The sequence below is a fragment of the Mesocricetus auratus genome, unplaced genomic scaffold (assembly GCF_017639785.1).
Source record: "Mesocricetus auratus isolate SY011 unplaced genomic scaffold, BCM_Maur_2.0 Super-Scaffold_100031, whole genome shotgun sequence".
In the NCBI taxonomy this organism is placed as follows: domain Eukaryota; kingdom Metazoa; phylum Chordata; class Mammalia; order Rodentia; family Cricetidae; genus Mesocricetus; species Mesocricetus auratus.
Window position 1 is genome coordinate 5,617,567 of NW_024429212.1, and position 21,016 is coordinate 5,638,582.

At 46.3% G+C, this 21,016-nt stretch overlaps 1 protein-coding gene across 4 annotated transcripts; it reads right to left on the reverse strand.

The window, feature by feature from the left end:
• Positions 1–1,834: 1,834 nt before the first annotated feature.
• On the reverse strand, positions 1,835–20,027 carry Upf3a (UPF3A regulator of nonsense mediated mRNA decay). Of its 4 annotated transcripts, XR_005872399.1 has the most exons (10): positions 19,803–20,022; positions 19,480–19,586; positions 18,108–18,214; positions 16,229–16,327; positions 16,001–16,111; positions 11,049–11,104; positions 10,803–10,958; positions 7,121–7,251; positions 4,679–4,794; positions 1,835–3,002 (listed from the first exon to the last, which is right to left on the reverse strand). XR_005872399.1 is itself a non-coding variant. In XM_040733608.1 (9 exons), the coding sequence occupies exons 1-9, from the start codon at positions 20,001–20,003 to the stop codon at positions 4,788–4,790; spliced, it is 975 nt and encodes a 324-aa protein (XP_040589542.1). In that variant the 5' UTR covers positions 20,004–20,022; the 3' UTR covers positions 4,250–4,787. The 4 variants fall into 4 exon arrangements, 3 of the variants coding, with proteins under 3 accessions (XP_040589542.1, XP_005082672.2, XP_040589543.1); XM_040733608.1 differs by lacking the exon at positions 1,835–3,002 and having other exon boundaries at positions 4,250–4,794; XM_005082615.4 differs by lacking the exons at positions 1,835–3,002; positions 4,679–4,794 and adding an exon at positions 5,839–6,399 and having other exon boundaries at positions 19,803–20,026.
• Between the last annotated feature and the right edge of the window lie 989 nt (positions 20,028–21,016).

Consider the following 21,016-nt stretch of genomic DNA (forward strand, 5'->3'; position numbering starts at 1 on the left):
CATCCCCACCCCGCCCCTAAGGTTCCCCAGCTGGGCAGGGCTGGGGGACGCCAGCGGTCCTACCCTTGGCTGGGGCTCCGGTCTCCAGCCTTCACCTTCTTTCTTTTCCTTTTGTCTTTTGTCTTGTTCCTTCTACTGAAGGATGGTGTATTGTCTTTTTTTGTTGTTGTTTTTCCTGTATTGTTTTTGAGGTTGTCCTGGAACTCGCTCTGTAGACCAGGCTGGCCTCGAACTTACAGAGATCTGCCTGCCTCTGCCTCCCGAGTGCTAGGATTAAAGGCGTGTGCCACCATTACCAGGCTCACTGCATGTTTGGAATCAGCTCTTGGGGTTGGGAGATCTTAGAGAAGTTAAAAGTAGCAAAGAAGAAGGGTTACTTGGCAACTCAGGGGCGAGAGTCTGGAGAACCCAGGAAGCCTATGGGTTAGGGCAGAGCAGGGTCTATCAGAAAAGGAGAAGCAACATTTGGGAGGCCTATGCGGTGAAAGGGAGCAGAGCCTACCAATACAATACTGTGTATTGTTCCTTGTTAGGATGTAGAAATGCTACTGAGCTTATTTGTGATCCTATGTTCTGCTACTTTGCTAATTTATTTTACTAGCTCCTGAGAGTTTCGTGTGTACATGTCTGGAATCTTCACGGACATATAAAATCGTATAACCTGAACACAGAGGTTTTTTAAGTTTGAATTTAATGTTCCTTGATGTCCTGGTTTGTTTCTTTGTTGTTTCAATAAAACACTAACCAAGAACAAGTTGGGGAAGGAAGTGTCTTTAAGATACTGAGGAAAGCCAAGGCCTTAAGGCAGGAACCTGGAGTCGGGAACCTGGAGTCAGCAGAGGCCATGGGGAAACTCCTAGCTGGTTTCCCCTGGATTGCTCTACTACCTTCTTTATACAACTCAGGCCCACATACATGCCCAAGTATGGAACAGCCCGCAGTGGAGGACAGGGCTCTCCCCACATCAGTTAACCATTAATAAAATGCTCCACAAACATGCCCAGGAGACAAACTGATGCAGAAAGTTCCTCTTTTCCCAGGAGTGTCAAGTTGAAAACCAAGATTAGGTAGAATTTCCTGTGTTACACAGAAATTATAATAGCAAGACTCTGCATTGTCACTTACGATAGAGGCTTCCAGACTTGCACCATTGAGTGTGATGGACTTTTCATGCATGCGTCTCAGGACTGAAATAGTTTGATTCTATTCCTAGTTATGTTGTTGTTGTTTCTATGTATTTATTCATCATGAAAACTGAAGTTGACAGAATTGTCTTTCTAGGTCAATTAAAACCATCAAGTGGCTCTTTGCTCATTCTAAAAATATGATACATTGTAGTGACTGATTTTCATATATTGAACCATCTTTGCTTAGTTGTAGTACAGAATCATCTCTTGTGCTGCCAATTAGAAATGCTAGTCTGAGAAATTCTACATCAAGATCATCTCCTGATAATATTAGATATTGAGCTGTAAGAGGTAGTCACTAGCCAGCTTTTGGATGCACCCCAATAAAAATCAATCTTGCTTCAGATTTGCCCAAATTGTAGTAGTGGTTTTATTCTTGACATTGGGATTAATGCCCCCTGATATTATAACACTCTCTTTTGGTTAATATTTTAGTCATTTCCAACCTGTTTGTCTTTGGGTCTATAGTTACTCTCTATTTTTAAATTTCACTTTGTTTTCACTTTGAGGCACTGGAAATCTAACCCTTGTGTGCCTGAGACCTGCTTTGGTGAAGGCTGAAGCCCCAAAGAGGCCATGTGGAGGCTGTGGCCGAGGTGGCGCTGGAGGGGTGAGGGCTTAATCTGAGGGTGAATCCCAAATCCAGATGGCTTCCAGCAGCATTTATTAGAAAAACAGTACACCTTTTATACTCTAGAGTTGCACATAGGATTAAATGTGAGTGTGGCTTTGAGATTGGGGGGGCTGAGGAATCTGGCATTGACCTTGACAGAGGGCACAAGTCATGTTAATGAGGGCCACAAGTTCCTCTAGCAAGCACGGGCTTTTCTCAAGCACCCACATGCCTGACCTTGGCAAAGGACTTCGTCCAGGGACCAGACACTTGACTACAACAACTTAAGAGCAATTTTCATTCCTCAAGGGGATAAGCACTGATGCTCCCTAATTGCGTCCCTTTGTGTCTTAGTCTTTTTTTTGGGGGGGGGGTTTCGAGACAGGGTTTCTCTGTGTTGTTTTGGAGGCTGTCCTGGAACTCGCTCTGTAGACCAGGCTGGCCTCGAACTCACAGAGATCCGCCTGCCTCTGCCTCCCGAGTGCTGGGATTAAAGGCGTGCGCCACCAACGCCCGGCTGTGTCTTAGTCTTATTCATGGCCCTGTTCTCCTCCTACACCCCCCAAAGGGAAGGTCTTGATAACTTACTCTCTTTCCATTGTACTGTACCATTCTGATTTCTCTATACTTACTAACTGAACTCTTGCTCTTAATGGCCTCAGGCTCTGGGTCTGAATTGTAGGCATTTCATCTTTGGGGTCAGGTGTGTCTAGTAAATCTCTAACTTTCTAGTTCTTGGTGTAATTACGTGGGCACTGTGGGATTCCTGGTTCCACGGTGGTGGGGATTGTTTTTCCCCAAAGAATTATTTTATTTAAAGAGGCTGCCTTTTGTATGTTTTCTTCCTTCCACGCCCTCATAAAATTTCCCAAAGGACAATGACATAGTGAGAGTCATTAATAAAAAGGTGCTGGAGAAGTGTGGTCTCCACGTGGAAACGCTGGAACTTTGTCAAGCAGCAATCGGGCGATGTCGTTCATGCTGCCACTTGTCACTCTAAGTGAGGCTGTTTGTCACCTTTGGGGAACACAGGGGTGTGTACAAGTCCTGGACAGAATTTATAGTGCTCTGGAGGGTAGAGGGGACTGTACACTGACAGCACTGATGCAGGAGTCCTGAGGCAGGTCTGGGGAATCTACCAAGTTTCCAGAAAGAACCAGAGCTGCCGGCTGCTGCGTGGAGATCCCCAAAGTAAGGATTACCTGAGATGAAAGGACAAAGGGAACTTAGTTCTGGGTCCTTGTCCACTAGAAAATTTGGCAAGTTTCAGGCTGGGGCTGGGGCTGGGTCTGGGGCTGAGGCCAGGACCTCAAAGGAGTCTCAGTTCCTGGGAACCCAGTTTCCCCTCGCCCACACTTACCCACATGGGCTGTGGCCTTAGGCAGCTATGTCTGAGATGTCCTGTGTTCTTTGCCAACACTGATTTAGCTTTCTGTTGGCGTGGCCCATTTCCCCCTACTAATAGTATAAAAGATGCTGTACTTCTTTTTTGGGGTGGGGGTTTGAGACGGGGTTCTCTGTGTTGCTTTGGAACCTGTTCTGGCACTCAATCTGTAGATCAGGCTAGCCTCGAGCTCATGGATCCACCTGCCTCTGCCTCCAACATAGTCCTCTTTATTTTTGTCAGAAAGATACTGATGGATAATCTAATGTGGAAACATTGTAACTTTTTAGGATTATTCCTCTAATAATCTGAAGAAAGGTAAGAGGAAGTACTTTATAGAAAAATGTACGGCATGCTTTTGTGTATATGCATGTGAGGGACAGAGGTTGACCTTGGGTGACCATTTTTCAGGCACCATCTACCTTGTTTTTTGAGCCAGGGTCTCTCACCAGGACCTGGTACTTGCCAACTACCTCAAGCCCCAGAGTTCTTCCAGAGCCCACCTCCCCAGTACTGACTCAAGTGTGTACCACCATGCCCACCTTGAGTCCTCATGCTTGCATGGCATAAACTTTACCAACCCAGCTATCCCCAACTCCTCAACAGCTTATTACAACCCCGTGAATACTAACTTGAGGGATGTCGGGTAGTCATTAGAACGCCACCTCCCACAATGTGGCTTTTCAGTTAAGGAGCCCTAATTTTAGAAGAAAGAGCACAGATACCCTGACCTTTTAACTGTTCTGGGCTTGTTTGGTTTTGCCTGTGTGTGTGTGCGTGCATGTGGGTGTGCGCGTGCGTGCGTGCATGTGTAGGTCAGGCTAGAGTTTGATGTTGGGTATCACTAATTACTGAGGTGAGAGGTCTTTCAATTGAACCCTGAGCATGCTGATTTGGCTAATCTGACTGGCCAGCTGACTCTGTAGGGTCCTTCCAACACACACACACACACACACACACACACACACACACACACACACACACACTCAGCCAATGATCATATAGCTCAGGCCACCACACCCATACAGCTTTTACATGGATGCTAAGAATCAGAACACCCACTGATTACTCAGCCCTCCTATCCTTTTTATTTGAAAGTGTGGTCCTGTGACATAAGGGACAGTGTGTTCAGTGTGTAAGGGGCACCCAGTGAGAATGCACTTGAGGGGAACAGGGATGTCTTCAAAGATTCACTACCAGGGACAGTAGGCCATTGTAACCTGAAGACACCATCACTTCATTTACACAGCCAAGGGAGTTTCAGGGACCAAAGTGGTCTCAGGGAGAACACAGCTTTACCTTAAGGATAAGAATAGCTTTGTTAGGACGCACAGGTATATATATGGCTTTAAAAACCCGGAGTTTTGGGTTGTTACTTTTTTTAAAGAGCAGGTGGGAGTAGTGGCTTGTCACAATCTAGTGTCTGTCTGTCTCTGGTACCTGAAAATACACAAAGCATTTGATAAAAAAAAAAAAAAGGATTATTCTTTGAACCTGTGTCAGGGAAAATCGGTCAAATCAGTCTTGTTGTTCAAATGCCTGGTTGGTCACATAATCACACGGAGAGTCTCTCTTCTTCATTTTGGTGACATTTAGGCATCTGTCAAAACCTGCAAGAAATTCCAAAAGGTAAGCCCTTAAAATATTTTTCCCTTGCTAAATTATCAAAAAGAACAAATATCGAGGAAGGAAATTATGTGGAAAACCTTCACTTTTGGGCAGAAATATAGCTCAATGGCAATGTATTGTTTTTAACAGTACAATGACTGTAGTTCAGTATCCAGCATTAAAAATACATTTAAAAACAAAAAGTTAAGCATGGTGGCGCATGCCTTTAATATCAGCCCTAAGAAAGCAGAGGTAGTTAGATCTCTGGGGATTCAAGGCCAGCCTCGTCTACACAGTGAGTTCCAGGACAGCCAGAACTACATGGAGAGACCCTGCCTCAAAAGAACAAAATAAACAAATATATATATAAACAAACAAGTAAATAAATCGTAACTTCATATGTTAGTATTTTTGTTGTTGTTAAACTATGACCAAAGAAACTGGTTATCTTGAGAAGAAATACTAGCATAAGTAGAGAGAACAAAATGTTGTAGTTTTTACTAAAGATTTAAAAAGGGGGCTTGGCTGGGCCTAGTGGCCCATGCTTTTACAATCAGCACTCAGTTGAGTTCAAGGCCAGTCAGGAGTGTACAATGAGATCCTGTCTAAGACATAAAAAATTCCCATGTAATTTAATACAGGATAAAGTGAAAGGGATGGCAGCCCTCCCTTAATCTGATTCTTCTTCCTTCAGCTCTTGGCTCCCAGACATGGGCTGTCCAATGGCGAGCAGCCTAAACATGGACCAGGTTGTAGTAACACCCTAAATGGGTCTCCGGGGAAACATGACCAAATAGAAGTAAACTGGACACTTCTGAAAAAGCATCTCTTCACTGGACTCAAAGGAACCTTACTACTGTATTCACACTCAGGCCCAAGTACCTCACGGGCTGTGAGACTACTGATTAGTCAGTCAGTCAGTTGCACCCCAGAAAGCTCCACAAAATGCTGTTTCCCTTAGGATCCTCAGGCTACATTCTACAACATTAACCTCAAGTAAATGATTTATGCCACACACTTTTTCCTGGTAAATAAAAACTTGATTCTTTAAAAAGATGATAGTATGTTTTATTCAGAATTTAGTTCCAAGTTCAGTGTACCCAGGTGAGCAAGAATACTCTAGAAGAAGGGACTTTCAAAGTCAGCCCACATGGGTGTGTGAGCAGACACAGACGGAGCACAGCCCTGGACCTGCACACACGGGGCCGACTTTTCTTGTCTACCCTATGTTTGGGGAGAGTGGTTCTGAGACCGCAGAGGCACGCTGTATAATCTTGGCGCACACAACAGGGAAGACGGGCCGTGGACTACAGAGCCTTGTTTCCCAGGCGCTCCTTTCTTAGTCCCGGGCTGTCACACCCCTCTGCTCCTTGCTCGTTCCCTCCGCCTTGTCCACAGGGACACTCCCATCCTGGCTCCCCATTTTCCCTGTACCCTGGGTGGAGCCTTTCCCCCACTTTGGTTCGTCTTTATTCCTTCTGGAAAACCTGGCAAACTCAGAGTGAATGCTGTGCTTTCTGCAACCATCTGGGTGACATCTTGGAGTTTCAGGTTCTTTCTCTCGAAATCTTTTGTCCCTTTGCTCTTTATCACTGCCATCCTGTAGCCTGTGAGTCAATACAAATGGTCAATAACTAACTGAGGCAGGTGGCTCATTACCTGTCTCCCTTCCAGACTCTGAATGGGAGTGTGGGAACTGAGCCCACTGCTACAGAGCTGAGTTTAGCAGCAATGAGTTCACAGCAAGCATTTAACCAAATACGACAAATAATATCTGCCACTATATCTGAATGACGTACACAATGACGTAATGCTGAGGTGTGTAGATACGTTGGCCTAATTCTCCCAAAGTAAATGTGATTCCCATTTTACAGTTCAACTAAACAAGTGACATTCCTAGGTCCCCAGACACATGTCTGTGATGCTCCAAGCACAGCCAAATGAACTAAAGTTGAATAATGCCAGGTGGACTAGTGTATGCATATCAAAAGGTTAAATGAATAGTGAGCTGGGCATTGGTGGTGCTTGCCTTTAATCTCAGCACTTGGGAGGCAGAGGCAGGCGGATCTCTGTGAGTTCGAGGCCAGTCTACGGAGGAAAAGGGAGAAGTGACAGGTAAGGAAGCAAGGGGAGCCATCCCTGACTCCAAGAGCTACTTGACACTGCTGACTCGATGCATACGAAACTCCCGGCATGGTCAACAAAAGCACACATGCTAGCATATTCTGGCAGAGTTCTCCAAGGGCAATGTGGAGAGTGCACATCGCACAGACGCTATGGTGCTACACTGGGGGCAGGAAGTAGTCATGGAAACAAGAGCATCCTCACCTCTCTGCAGGTGTCTCTGGCAGGCTTTCCACTGGCCGGGATTCCTGCTTTTCGTCTCCAGTACCAACTGAGTCACCTCTTTCTTTGGGTTTCTCTGTGGTTGCTTCTTCTGTTTCCAGCTTTTTAAGAAGCTGAGAAATTATAATGTTAATAAAATATTACTCAATGCTATATCATAAAAGAAATTGTTAAATATTGAAAATATATACCAATATTGATCTCAAATGTTTAAATAGCAAAGTAGTTGTTATAGGCTCAAAAATAAAAAACAAAAGCGACTCCCACCCAGCTGTTTTGGGTTCAATACATATGATACTATCAATAAAATCTTTACAATCATGAAAAATGATGTAGGACTGTTAAAATAATGGCATCCAATTTAACAAAAGAATACTATAAAACTAAATGTGTACTATGAGCCAATTTTGATTTAATGTAAGGACCCACATTACCTGCTAACAGAGCCAGATTCTGAGAAACACATTAGGTGGTTTTGTCCTTGTGCCAAGATTAACTATACAAGTTAATTTCACAGTCGTTGTTACAGTTTGAGTATTAAATTTCCCCCCAAAAGTTCATGTGTTAAACCTTTGGTTTCCAGCTAGAGGCACTATTTTGGAAACAGGTCACTAGAAGCATGCTCGTGGAAGCCCTTTAATTCCTGTCTATATGGCAGTTAGCCGCCTCCACCACATGAATCCACACCCTAACGTCCTGCCAAGCCGTAGGCACAGGAGGAGTGGAGCCAGGGCTTGGGAACTGAAATCCTTGAAACTGCGAACCAAAACAAACCCGTCTCCATTTGTTATTATTGTCAGGTGCTCTGGCTATGGCTGCACAAAGCTCATTAGTACAAGAAAGAAAAAAATGGTACCAGAGAGTGGGGGCTTGGCCATGGCCGACCCTGACCATGTGGTTCACTGGAACTTGTTTGGAAACCTTTGGAGATGCAGGCTACAAAAGCCCTAGAGTGTCGCTGGCCCAAAGGACAGTTCTGAAGCTGAGCATGGAGGTTAATGTCTACAATTCCAGCACTCAGGAGGTTGAGGCAGGAGCCATTGCTACATAGTGAGGGCAAGACCAATCTGAGCTTTTGAGACTCTGTCTTAAAAAACAAAACAAGCCAACCAAAAACAGTGGCTAAGGACTTGCCGCTCAACCTGTACACTGCTTGTCTAGCAGGTATAAAGACCTGGGTTTGATCCCCAGCACCATGTAAACTTGCTGTGGTGGCATAATCTCAGCACTCGGGAAGCAGAGACAGGAGGATAAGAAGTTCAAGTCCAGTCTCAGCCACATAGTGAGTTCGAGGCCAGCTTGGGACACATGAGACTCTGCCTCTAGATAAGTGAATGAATAAAAAAAAAATTCATCTTAAAAGTAATTTAATGTCATCTGCAGATACACAGTGATTTCAAGGCCAGCCGGGGCAACATGAGACTCTGTCTCAATAAGAAAAAAATAAAAATGGGGCTGGAGAGTTGGCTCAGCAGGTAAGAGCACTGGCTGCTCTTCCAGGGGTTCTGAGTTCAATTCCCAGCAACCACATGGTGGCTCACAACCATCCGTGATGAGGTCTGGTGCCCTCTTCTGGTGTGCAGGCAAACAACATGCAGGTAGAACACTACACATAATAACAAAATCTTAAAAAAAGAAAAATGAACAAAATAATATAGGATAAAACCGGGGGCATAGCTCAGTGACAGGCATTTGTCTGGGTTCAGTTCCTAGTACTAAAAAGCTATAAATAAGTAAAACTAAACAAAACAAAGAGCCATAAATACCAGGAGGAGTGTGGATGACTGGAATGCCAACAGGAATGCCCAAGAGCTCAATAGAAATGAGAGCACAAGCTATCTGTGTTAGTTGCTGGCAGACTGCTGACATCTGTCCAGGTCCTGACACTTTGTGGGAGGCTGAGTGTAAAAGTAATGGACTAAGTAATCTGATGGAGGAAATTTCCAGACAGCATAGCATTCAGCCTATGGCATGGTTACTGCTGGCTTCTTCTTCTTCTTTTTTGGTTTTACTAGACAGGGTTTCTCTGTATTGTTTTGGAGGCTGTCGGTCCAGCCCGGCCTCGAGCTCACAGAGATCCGCCTGCCTCTGCCTCCCGAGTGCTGGGATTAAAGGCGTGCGCCACCACCGCCCGGCTACTGCTGGCTTCTTTTAACTAGATTTACAGTGGGAATTGAGAGGGAAAGATAAGAACAGAAAGATTTGAAAATTCTGCAGCCTGGTCAAAGAAGTCACTGTAAAGTTGGGATAAGGAAGACAGAGTTTCTGAAGGGATTAGCACTTATTGGCTATAGTAGTGCTTTAGTCGCAGCACTCAGGCAGAGGCAGAGGAGGCAGAGATAGAGGCAGAGAGGGAGGCAGAGAGGCACAGAGGCAGAGGCAGGCAAGTTTCTGTGAGTTCAAATCCAACACAGTCTACAAAGCGAGTACCAAGTCAGCCTGGAAAAAACTGGACAGGAGGGTGAAACCTGTGGGTGCTGAGCCTGGGGTGTGCGTTTGGGTTCTGAGGTGCTGAGGCAGGACACAGAGAAGCCGGCAGGTGGTACTCAGGGATGTGCTTCAGGAAAATCTAAGGCGGGGAACATTCGGGTACTGCGGCCCATTCCGCATCAGGAGGCCAGAGCCTCAGGCCTTCTCCCACCCCAGCACACAGCTGTGTGAGGATGCAAGCTGCAGAGTCTCCTCAGTGCACACAGCTGTGTGAGGATGCACTGCTGCAGAGTCTCCTTAGACACAGCTGTGTGAGCATGCACTGCTGCAGAGTCTCCTCAGTGCACAGCTGTGTGAGGATGCACTGCTGCAGAATGTCCCCAGTGCACACAGCTGTGTGAGCATGCACTGTTGCAGAGTCTCCTCAGTGCACAGCTGTGTGAGGATGCACTGCTGCAGAGTCTCCTCAGTGCACAGCTGTGTGAGGATGCACTGCTGCAGAGTCTCCTCAGTGCACAGCTGTGTGAGGATGCACTGCTGCAGAGTCTCCTTAGACACAGCTGTGTGAGCATGCACTGCTGCAGAGTCTCCTCAGTGCACAGCTGTGTGAGGATGCACTGCTGCAGAATGTCCCCAGTGCACACAGCTGTGTGAGGATGCACTGCTGCAGAGTCTCCTCAGTGCACAGCTGTGTGAGGATGTACTGCTGCAGAATCTCCTCAGTGCACAGCTGTGTGAGGATGCACTGCTGCAGAGTCTCCTTAGACACAGCTGTTTGAGCATGCACTGCTGCAGTCTCCTCAGTGCACAGCTGTGTGAGGATGCACTGCTGCAGAGTCTCCTCAGTGCACAGCTGTGTGAGGATGCACTGCTGCAGAGTCTCCTCAGTGCACAGCTGTGTGAGGATGTACTGCTGCAGAGTCTCCTCAGTGCACAGCTGTGTGAGGATGCACTGCTGCAGAGTCTCCTCAGTGCACAGCTGTGTGAGGATGCACTGCTGCAGAGTCTCCTCAGTGCACAGCTGTGTGAGGATGTACTGCTGCAGAGTCTCCTCAGTGCACACAGCCATGTGAGCATGCACTGCTGTAGAATCTCCTCAGTGCACAGCTGTGTGAGGATGCACTGCTGCAGAATCTCCTCAGTGCACAGCCTTGTGAGGATGCACTGCTGCAGAGTCTCCTCAGTGCACAGCTGTGTGAGGATGCGGAAAGAAAGAGTTGTTCCTGGAAGTCACCTTAATCTTCACTTCCTTCTCGGTCCTTTTCTGTCTGTCCGCCTCTTTCCTCTTACACCGCTCCTCCTCTCGCCTTTTCCTCTTCTCTTCCTCCCGCAAACGCTTCTTCTCCAGCTCCCTCCTCCTCCGCTCTTCACGCTTTTCTTCTCGAATTCTCTGAAGGCACAGCCAAATAAATACATAGTAAATTTGTGGATGGAAACAGCGGGCACACGATAGATATTCACCAGGTAAGACATCACCTACCTGTTTTTCTAGTTTTCTATTTTTAATATATTCCAAAAGAGGTGTGGTTCTTCTGGCTAAAGAACAGAAATTGTCATACATTACCTATCACTTCTAGATTGAGATTTACTTAAGATGCTTGTTTTCAATTTAATATTAAAATAATTAGGGGAAGACTATTATCTGTAAAATCTGCATGAGCATGCACTGTGCCCGGGGCATTCTTATTCTATTATTACAGATTCAAGTAATTTGCATACAGTGGGCATGCCATTCTTTTACACTTACTAGCATGTATCAATTACATACAACAATGGTCACTACGACATTTCCATACATGCATTATAATGTATTTTGATCACATGTATACTCTGTGGTCCACCCTTGACCCCTCCCGCTCCTGCAGGCCCCTCTCTCTTCCCCGCCAACCCTCCTGCTTCCATGGTCTACCTTCTGTTTTGTTGTTTGGTGACTGTTTATAGGACTATAGGTAAGCGTTATTTACCGGAGCATAGGCAACAGTGAAGAAAAAGGCACACGATTCTTTTTCTTAAAGTAGTCACAACAGTTACTTATTTACTTTGATGCCATGCAAGCCGTTTGATGTTTTGCTTTTCCACTTTTTAGTGTGTGTGTGTGTGTGTGTGTTTAGGTTTATTTAGTTTTACTGTATGAGTGTTCTGTCTGCATGCATGTCTAAGCCCAGTGTCTGTGGTGGTCAGAACAGGGTGTCAAGACTCCCTGGAACTGGTTAGCAATGGCAGCGAGCGGCCACGCGGTTGCTGGAAACTGCTTGGGTCCTTTGCAGAAGCAGCCAGTGCTCTTAACCACAGAGCCATCTCCCCAGCCCCAGAATACAAAGTCTTTAACACATGCCCTCTAATTAAAAGTCCAGACTCTGAAATGCCTCAACCGAAGCTTTTGAGCACTGACATAATGACACAGTGGGAAATTCTACATGTGGTTTATGTGACAGGTCAGTCAAACAGGGAAGCATTATAAATGCTGAATAAAACTGCCTTTGGACTGTGTGTTTAAAATACATAGAAACACAAATTTTATATTGAGACTTGTGTTCCATCTCCTCAATACTTTATTACATATATACAAGTATTCCAAAGCCCCAAACAGAACATTTCTTGTCCTTATCATTCCAGGTAATTAATCTTTTTAAACTTAGTAAAACCAGAATACTATGACATTAACTCTAAATACTGAAGTTTAGAAAAAGGATTCCAGCCGGGCAGTGGTGGCGCACGCCTTTAATCCCAGCACTCGGGAGGCAGAGGCAGGTGGATCTCTGTGAGTTCGAGACCAAGCCTGATCTACTGAGCAAGTTCCAGCACAGGCTCCAAAACAATACAAAGAAACCCTGTCTCGAAAAAACAAAAAACAAACAAAAAAAACCAAAAAAGAAGAAGAAGAAGGATTCCAGAAAGCACCATTCCACTTATCTAAAGAGCATATCCACAGCTGCTACCTTAACATCACCTCTCCCCCTCCTCACCCCTCATGTCTGATTGGGAAGTCAGGTGCCCCGGCATGTCACAGGCCTACAGGTAGGTGTCTCCAGGGGACTGGTTCCAAAAGGGGGAGTTCCACGGCCTCCAAACGTAAGGACACGGTGAGAAGGTGGGATGGTCTGGGTCTGCACAGATTTTTAAGATCTCAGACTGAATGGGGCTGTGGAGAACCCTTGGGGACACCTGAGAGTTGGCATGACATTTCCAGAACTGTGAGGCTCAGGAGCGCGATTTGTGAGAAAGTCCCTGGACATGGGTCCCTAAGTTCAAACCAAGGACCTCTGATAGCCTGACTTGACAGGTCAAATGATATTCAGCCTTAAATACAGTGGACACGGTCAGATGCTGGCAGGGGCTGTGGCCGCGGATGTAATCAGTCTGGCGGAAATGGATTTATTTTAAAGAGCTACTTTGGTGATGAGACTAGCACAACAATGGATTCCAAGATAAAGTGTAGTAACATGGACACACCTCCCTCCTTCTTCCCTAATTAACTGTATCACAAAACTTTACAAGGTCCAAGGAGATGATGAGGTTTGCTAAGGCCATAAAGTACCAAGTCTCAGAACCAATCCTAGGTCTGCCCATTCCAAAGTCCTAGCTTAACTTAACAACATCAGAGCTTCTGCCAAAGTGAGTTTATGATGATTTTATTTAAACTGTGTTTGTTAGGCTTGGTCATGAAACTTCATGGAAGACTGAAAGATAAGAAAAAATGGCGACTACTGTTAACTGCACGGTGAAAATTCAAACTGAAAAGCAGAAGTGTCCTCCAGGGTCTGTCTCTGGAATGAATGAGCTGCTCGCACTAGGGCTAAGAGGGAGGCCCTGGCACAAGCGGTGTCAGTATGTGACCACTACTGGTAATATAAGGGGCGCTGAGATGACAAGGACAGAGGCCCTCCCTCTGTAGGAGTAAAACTCAAACCTGATCCACAAAAAAGGACATCTCAAAAGTGGCCTGGAGTGATAGACCCTGTAACAAGGGACACTTAAATAGGAGGAAGGGGTTGAAAGTGAGTTCTAAGGATACCTAATTTGCTTTTGCTAACTCCATAAACAGAACAAGTTTTGAAATCAAACCTCAAATTTTGTCTCAAAAGTATCTTTCTCCACTTTCTCTATGTACTATATACATATGTGTGTGTATTCATACATTCATACACACACACACACACACACACATATATTATGTGAACATATGCAATTAGCTGTCTGCTCATCTGAGACCCCTGGTCTAGTTCTGGCTGCCCTGGGCGTCCTCACCCCTCAGTCTCCCTTCCCCTTCTCCCCCAGTGTCCGGCCTCTAAAGCACGTGCTCAGCGGACCACAGCACCTGCCCCTGGGGAGCCAGACATCGGTCAGTCCCTGCTTCATCATCCACCTTGGACAGAGCAACGATTCCATCCCCTGGAAGGAATCCAGGGCTCAGGGCTCAACACTAGAGTTCCGTACAACTCTTCAATCACAAGCTTACATTCTGTTCCTATAGAGCTCTAGACTCTGCAGTCCGTTTATTCACCATACGCTCAACTTCTAATCGTCTCTTTCCCGCAACAACAAAGATGAAAACACAGCTGCACTGTGGAAGGGGAGAAACTGAGCAGGGAATTCACGTGGAGACTGACAAACCAGTTACACCTGAGATGTGACACAAGTCCTGACAAGCGAGCAGAACATAGAAGGGGCGCCCGGCCACGAGAAAAGGGTTTTGTTTTCTAAAATCCTTACTTTATAGTTCATGGGTAGTCTGCCTGCATGTGTGTGTGCAGTACCCACAGAGGCCAGGAGAGGGCACTGGACTCCTGGTACTGGCGTTATAGATGGCTGTAAGGCACCCTTTGGGTGCTGGGATTCCAAGTTGTCTCCTGTTGAAGAGCAACCAACGCTCTTGACCTCCAAGTCATCTCTCCAGCCCCTGAGAAGAGGTTTTTATCCTGAGACCAGCTGGAAATGGAACATGCAGGTGTGTCTGGAACTAAGCTAAGATCTCCTGGTGAAAACTAAAGGTGTTTTGTGTCGGCCCGTGCATTTTCTGTGGCCTACTACAGGAGACAGACATTTCTAAACACACCAATCTAGGAGGAAGCATGAAGGAAATTCAAGCAGACCCTACACTCTAGCTGAAACATGGGTGATGATAATCTGTAATTTTATTCCCAGAGAAGTCACTTACATAAGAAACTGATGACCCACAAGTTCCAGCTCCAAGGAGCCACACCCAGACTGCTCTCTGTGACCCAACCGGAACCAAGAGAGCGAGATGGGGTCCAGGACCCCAGACCTAGCCTTCCCTTGTCACATCAGCACCTGTGAACACGCCTAAACGGGGTGGTCAGTGCAACAGGTGCGGGCAGGGTGGATGTCTCACTGCAATTCCCCTTTTAGTCTAAAGAAAAGATTTAGGCTTGACACAGAACTATATACAAAGAGAGCAAATACCAAGTGTGCTCTAGAAGGAAAAGTAAGAACAAACACACTTAGACCTATTGCCAGTGAAGCAACGAGAGCAAATGACAAGAACTACACATCCAGTCCTAGGGTAAACACATAACAGAGATTGCTATAGGGTTGTCCTAAGCTGGAAAGTTTAAGTCTTGTAACTAACATTTCTATCTAGGAAGAGAGAACAATAATTGTGACAGTCTAGTCTTCAGCCTCATCAAAGACCTGAGAAGGAAGATAACAATACCAGGGTAGGCAGGAAGCACAGGGGAGCAGCTTCCAAAGGTGCAGCGAAGACAGCAGGCTACCTGGACAGTCACCTAAAGTCTCACAGCAACGTCAGGGCAACCAGCTTTGGTTAAGGCCTGGAATATCTGACTGACCAACACAGAAGGCTGTCTTACCCTGACATGGCAGGGTTCAGCAGTCTTCTACGTTTTATCTCCTGCAAGCACAGTAGGACAGCATGTCCAAAGTCAGCAGTTGAGGTGGGGGCCATTCTTTGTCCAAGAGGCCATTAGCCGAGGAGAGAACGGACTCCAGAAGGAGTGACATTGGTGCCTAACATATTCTCGGGAATAGCTCAGTGCTGTCAGGAGCATCTGTGTCTCATGTCAACGGGTACTAATATTAAAACATTTAAATGCCATATTACGCAGGTCTATTAAGTGTTTGAAGATCAAAATCTATGTCTGACTAATCTCATAGATGAGAAACATGGGTGACGATAATCTTGTTAGCTTCCCTGGAAGGCTCGCTCTGACCCAGCCAAGACCATACATTTGTCTCTGGAAGCATCATCGTTTTAAATGAAGACCCTAAAAACATCTTATCAACAAAGGTTCAAAAACATTTCTCCACACCATTACTCTTTTGCCGGAAGTACAAAACACTATTTCTACCAGGCCTGTAACAAAAAGAAATTTTACCCTCTCCTTTAAAAAAGGAGAGTTAAATACATACTCCATTGGTAAGTATCTCAATAAAGAAATGGGGAAGACAGACCAAGGAGTTCTCTTGTCTTCACTTCTATCTCTCCCAGAAGTGTCTCAGGACTAGCACTGGATTTTTCTTCCTCCAGACTGTATGTTTCCAGAAACTGTTTATATTCTGGGTCTGAAAATTTAAAACAGAATGAATGAATGAATGCATCCATCCCCCTTCCACCTACAGGCAATGTCTGGTCAGTACATTTAGTCTGGGGGTTTATATCAGCCTTTGAAAAGGTCTCACCATCTTCAATGCTTCCAGTCTTGGCATCTTTTTTCCTCAGCTTCTTTTTGGCAATCTTCTGGAATGGAGCAAACTCCACCACTGCGGGGTACTCCAGGCCTTTTATGGAGACAATTGGCAAACATCATTGTGAAACTCTACTATCTCCACTTTGGGAAACAATGATCTGACTCACACGGAGCTAAAGCATACAGACGACAAGGTGACTGCTTTGGGAAGACCAGGTGGCAAGGACGCAAGTCCCCCTACAAGGCACGGCTCTGCGGGGTCATTCACAACCACACACTGCCCACTTTATTTTATTTATTTATTTATTTTTAAGATTTTATTTATTTATTATGAATACAACATCTTGCCTCATGTATGTCTGCACACCAGAAGAGGGCACCAGATCTCATTATGGATGGTTGAGAGCCACCATGTGGTTGCTAGGAATTGAACTCAGAACCTCTGGAAGAGCAGTCAGTGCTCTTAACCTCTGAGCTATCTCTCCAGCCCCCCACTGCCCACTTTAAAAAGGGTGGAAACCCAGCTACTCCATATCACTTCCAAATAATGTATGGGAGGAGTATCACCAGTCAATTTTGTTTTGTTGTTGTTATTTTTGTTTTTTCAAGACGGGGTTTCTCTTCCAGTCAGTTTTTGTTGTTTTTCTAGTTACAGTCAACTATTTTAAAGCAGGATATTTTTTTAAAAATGTGCACTGTTGTTTTTGCCTATGTGTATGTCTGTGTGAGTACGTTGAATCTCTTGGAACAGGAATTACAGACAGTTGAAGCTGCCATGTGGTTGCTGGGAATTGAACTCAGGACCTCTGTCTGGAAGAGCAGCCAGTGCTCTTAACCTCTGAGCCATCTCTCCAGCCCCACTTCAGCCATTTTAATTTAAGAAGTTATGGGCTAGAGAGAGCGCTCAAGGGTTAAGAGTCTATCACATTCTTGCACTGGGTTCTATGACATTCTGGATTTGGTTCTGAGCACCTCACATTAGGTGACTCACAAACACCTGTAACTCCAGTTCCAGGGAATCTTATGCCCTCTTCTGGCTTCTGCGGATGCCTGCATACACATGGTATACACACATGCACTCAGGCATGCACACATACATACACCTAAAATAAAAAAATTAAAAATAATTAATGTCAAGATGCCAATTCAACTCCTGAGGAGTTATTTAGGCTCCAGGAAATTACTCTGCTTAAAAGAAACATAGGGCTAACGGGTTTGGAGACCTCAAGGACTGGTGTTATAGTCTATGTAAGGTTTGTTTTGAACAAAGCTGAATAAGAAAGCAGCAGGGACAGGGGCTGGAGAGATGGCTCAGAGGTTAAGAGCATTGACTGCTCTTCCAGAGGTGCTGAGTTCAATTCCCAGCACCCACATGGTGGCTCACAACCATCTACAATTCAATCTGGTGCCCTCTTCTGGCATGTAGGCAGAACATTGTATGTGTAATAGATAAATAAATTAAAAAAAGAAAGCAGCAGGGACCCATTTTGTTGTTATATGGAAAGGAAGATGAACACATAAAGAAATATTCTCTGTTACTAGGCTTTAACCAACACATGGAACACTGCACCTCTGAATTAAACCACTGAGCGGTATCACTTTAAACCTTGTCAGTAATACAAGTGCTCTGATGCTATAAGTCGAACTTACTTGGAATACACTTCATGCTAACCTCAACAACTGTGCATAATGAAGACAGGAACACAAGTGTACACACACAGAGATGAGTATACACACACAGAAGTGTGTATATATACGCAGACACACAAGTATATACACACAGAGGAATATACACACACAGACACACAAATAAGTACACACACACACACACACACACACACACACACACACACACACACACAGGACCTCACCTTTACTGCCGATGAAGATATACCCATCAAAGCGGTCTCTGAACAGAAGGATGTCATCAGGGTTCCGAAAATTAATGTAAGCTCTTGAGTAGAGATGAGGATAGAGACTGGAATATGACGTAACAATAAAAACGTTAAAAATAAAACTGCACGACTCCCTTAGTTTTGCCTTGTTTACCTTTATTAATATGGAAATACTTTTCATGCCAAAGAATCACTTCTCGGCTAATTATAGCAGTCTGGATATTCTTAAGAAAAAAACAAAACAAAAAACCAAGCATTAACTGAAGTCTTGACTACTCAGGAGCGTCACTACTGTACATAAACAAGGTTAAAATGTAGACTTCAGCCAGGCGGTGGTGGCACACACCATTAATCCCAGCACTCAGGAGGCAGAGGCAGGTCACCCTGGTCTACAGAGCGAGTTCCAGCCAGGGCTACACAGAGAAACCCTGTCTCGAAAAACAAACGAGTACTAGACTTCAGAAGTTACCCAAAGGCCATGCATAGTCTTAGTCATTCCTGGTACATCAAGGACAAGACTAGTCCTAGCTCCTTCATGGACGAGAATGCTGTACTGTGAGTCTTTTTGGACGGGAAGTACCAGGGGCACTGGTACCTAGGAAAAATGAAACCATTCTCCCTGTCTCAGCCACACTTCTTTTCACAGGTGGGAACTTCTCAATTCCATTTCACGGAGAACAGTAAAGGACAGAGAAGTTCGTTCATAGGGAGGGTGCAATTTACAAGGAGGGGCTGGGATTGTACCCTGAGTCACTCCCTGTTTTAACTTTTTCTAAACTTCAGCCACCTGAAAACCACCTGCAGTTTTCAAATGATACCCGTTTAGCAATTACTTATATTTTTTATTTGAAGACTTTTTTAAACAAAAAATAGGTATCCAAAAAGAAATGAGAACATAAAAGGACACAAAAAGGACATAAAAATCGTGAAAAATCACGAATCCCAAAGGCACTGACGTCTGCTGGTTAGGCCAGCCCTGTGTTGCTGCAATCTCCTCAGGCCGAGAACCTGTCTGACTGGGTGGTGGTGTTGACGGTGGCAATCCCTCGGGGGCTCTGTTACAGGTCCCTCACTAGCGAAAACACTCCAGACATGGTGTACAGGGGATGCACTCTGGGTTTTCCCATCACACAACTTATTAAAAACTACGTGGAGGAAGGCATCGAAGCACAAAGGACCAAACAGCGCGGTGCCACCGGCGCACCGCGGCTCCGTACGTCGAGACACGGTGGCTTGCCCATCCATAACGTGGGCGTGCACTGACGGCTGGAAGGGGCCCAGACTGCGGTTCTGATCGCCGCCGGGTCCTCGGTCCGTCCGTCCCCTGAGTCCCCGCGGCAGCCCTCACCTGAGATCCGCAGCTACCACCTCGAAGTAATCGTGCGCAGGCAGGGGGCGCAGCTGCTCTTCCAGCTGCTCTTTGGTGAGGCCGGGGGGCAGCCGCCGGAGCACCACCTGGGAGGACCACGGTTCATCATTCGGCTGCTGCGGCCCGCCCCGCCCACCGGGCGGCGAGCTCGCATCTCTAAGGAGACGCCGCCGCGGCCCCGCCCCTAAGGCGAGCACGCCGCACCGTTCCCCTCAAACCCCGCCCCTCCCCGGGCTGGGAGCCGTCGTCTCGCGAGAACGGCCGCCCCCGCCCCCACGGGAGAGCCGAGGCTCCGCCCCCACCTTGCTCAGGGCCGTCCTCTTGTCGTCGCGAGGCTTGCCCGCCCCGCTGTCACTGAAGGACTGGGTTGGGGCCACTGCGGTGTCCCTCCGCGGCGACTCGCGGCGGAACGGGACCTCCGCGGCTGACAGTTTCTCCCTCCAGCTGGGGCCCCGCGCAGACAGGGCCGTGCTCAGGCCTCCGGCCCCCTCTTCCGAGCGCATCCCCACCCGCCGCCCGCCCGCCTGCCTCCTCCGCGACAACGAAGCCTCGCGAGGACTAGGCGGCCCCTCCCTTGGCATTCGATGTCCAGCGTCCCCTCCCCGGCCCTGACGGGGGAAGGGGCGGTGCCAGTGCTACCCCCCGCCGGCTCTGAGTGCTCCCTCGTAGTGCTCCAAGTTGACACGTGTACTCAGAACAGCCTTTTCCGAAAAAGTCCTCAGCATCCTACCACGGCGACGACAGGAAATCAGTGCTGTCTCACTGTGCATGCAAAACAAATGCACGCTTCCTCCGACACCCTGTGTGCTGCTGGCCTGCTATGCGGATGGCATCCACGATGGTCTAGACCGGGAGGCCCCAGGGGCACAGAGCAATTTCTGGCCCCACTCAGAGTCACTGGGACAGCACAGCAACTAAAAACATTTTTATTCTGTAGACGTAGGAGCGACACAGTTTTCCTGAGTGCTCAAATTTTACATCTTCACCGCTGGATGTAGTTTTTAGTTATAGCACCTTTGTCCTGAGAGAATGAGAACATCAGAAATGTAGAGATTTAAATGAGCCCAGGCTTCACAGTGATGTCCTGTATTGATATTGACTCTCTTGAAATGTGACATTTTAAATAGGCTAAAGACTCAAAAAACACATGCCAAGACTTCAAGCATCAGTGTCGCAGACAAGGCTCTTTGTAGCAGACTGGGCCAGGAGAGTCACTGAACTTTTAACACATTTTTAAAGACTGGGACTTTTACGGTTGTGCTGTATTTTATATTGTAGCATTATTAATATCTTGGGGGTATAAACAAGGAAAGGTTATGGTTTAATGGTGTCAAGTTGGTAAGTGGTCAGCGGCATTGGTTAGTTTTATGAGCCTGACACAAGCTAGAGTCACAAAGGAAAAGGGAACCTCGGTTGAGGAATGGCTTCCATCAGATTAGCCCAAGGGGCAGTTTCTTGGTTAATGACTGATGTGTGAGGGTTCAGTCAACTGTACTCGGTGCCATCCCTGGCAGGT

Excerpts from the sequence above, each read along its gene's own strand:
- Upf3a (XM_005082615.4), bottom strand. The coding sequence starts at position 20,003 with ATGCGCTCGGAAGAGGGGGCCGGAGGCCTGAGCACGGCCCTGTCTGCG. Across the intron at positions 16,112-16,228 it reads GACTGGAAGCATTGAAGATG|ACCCAGAATATAAACAGTTT; the intron begins GTGAGACCTTTT and ends TTAAATTTTCAG. Across the intron at positions 6,400-7,120 it reads CCAGAGACACCTGCAGAGAG|GCTACAGGATGGCAGTGATA; the intron begins GTGAGGATGCTC and ends ATTGACTCACAG.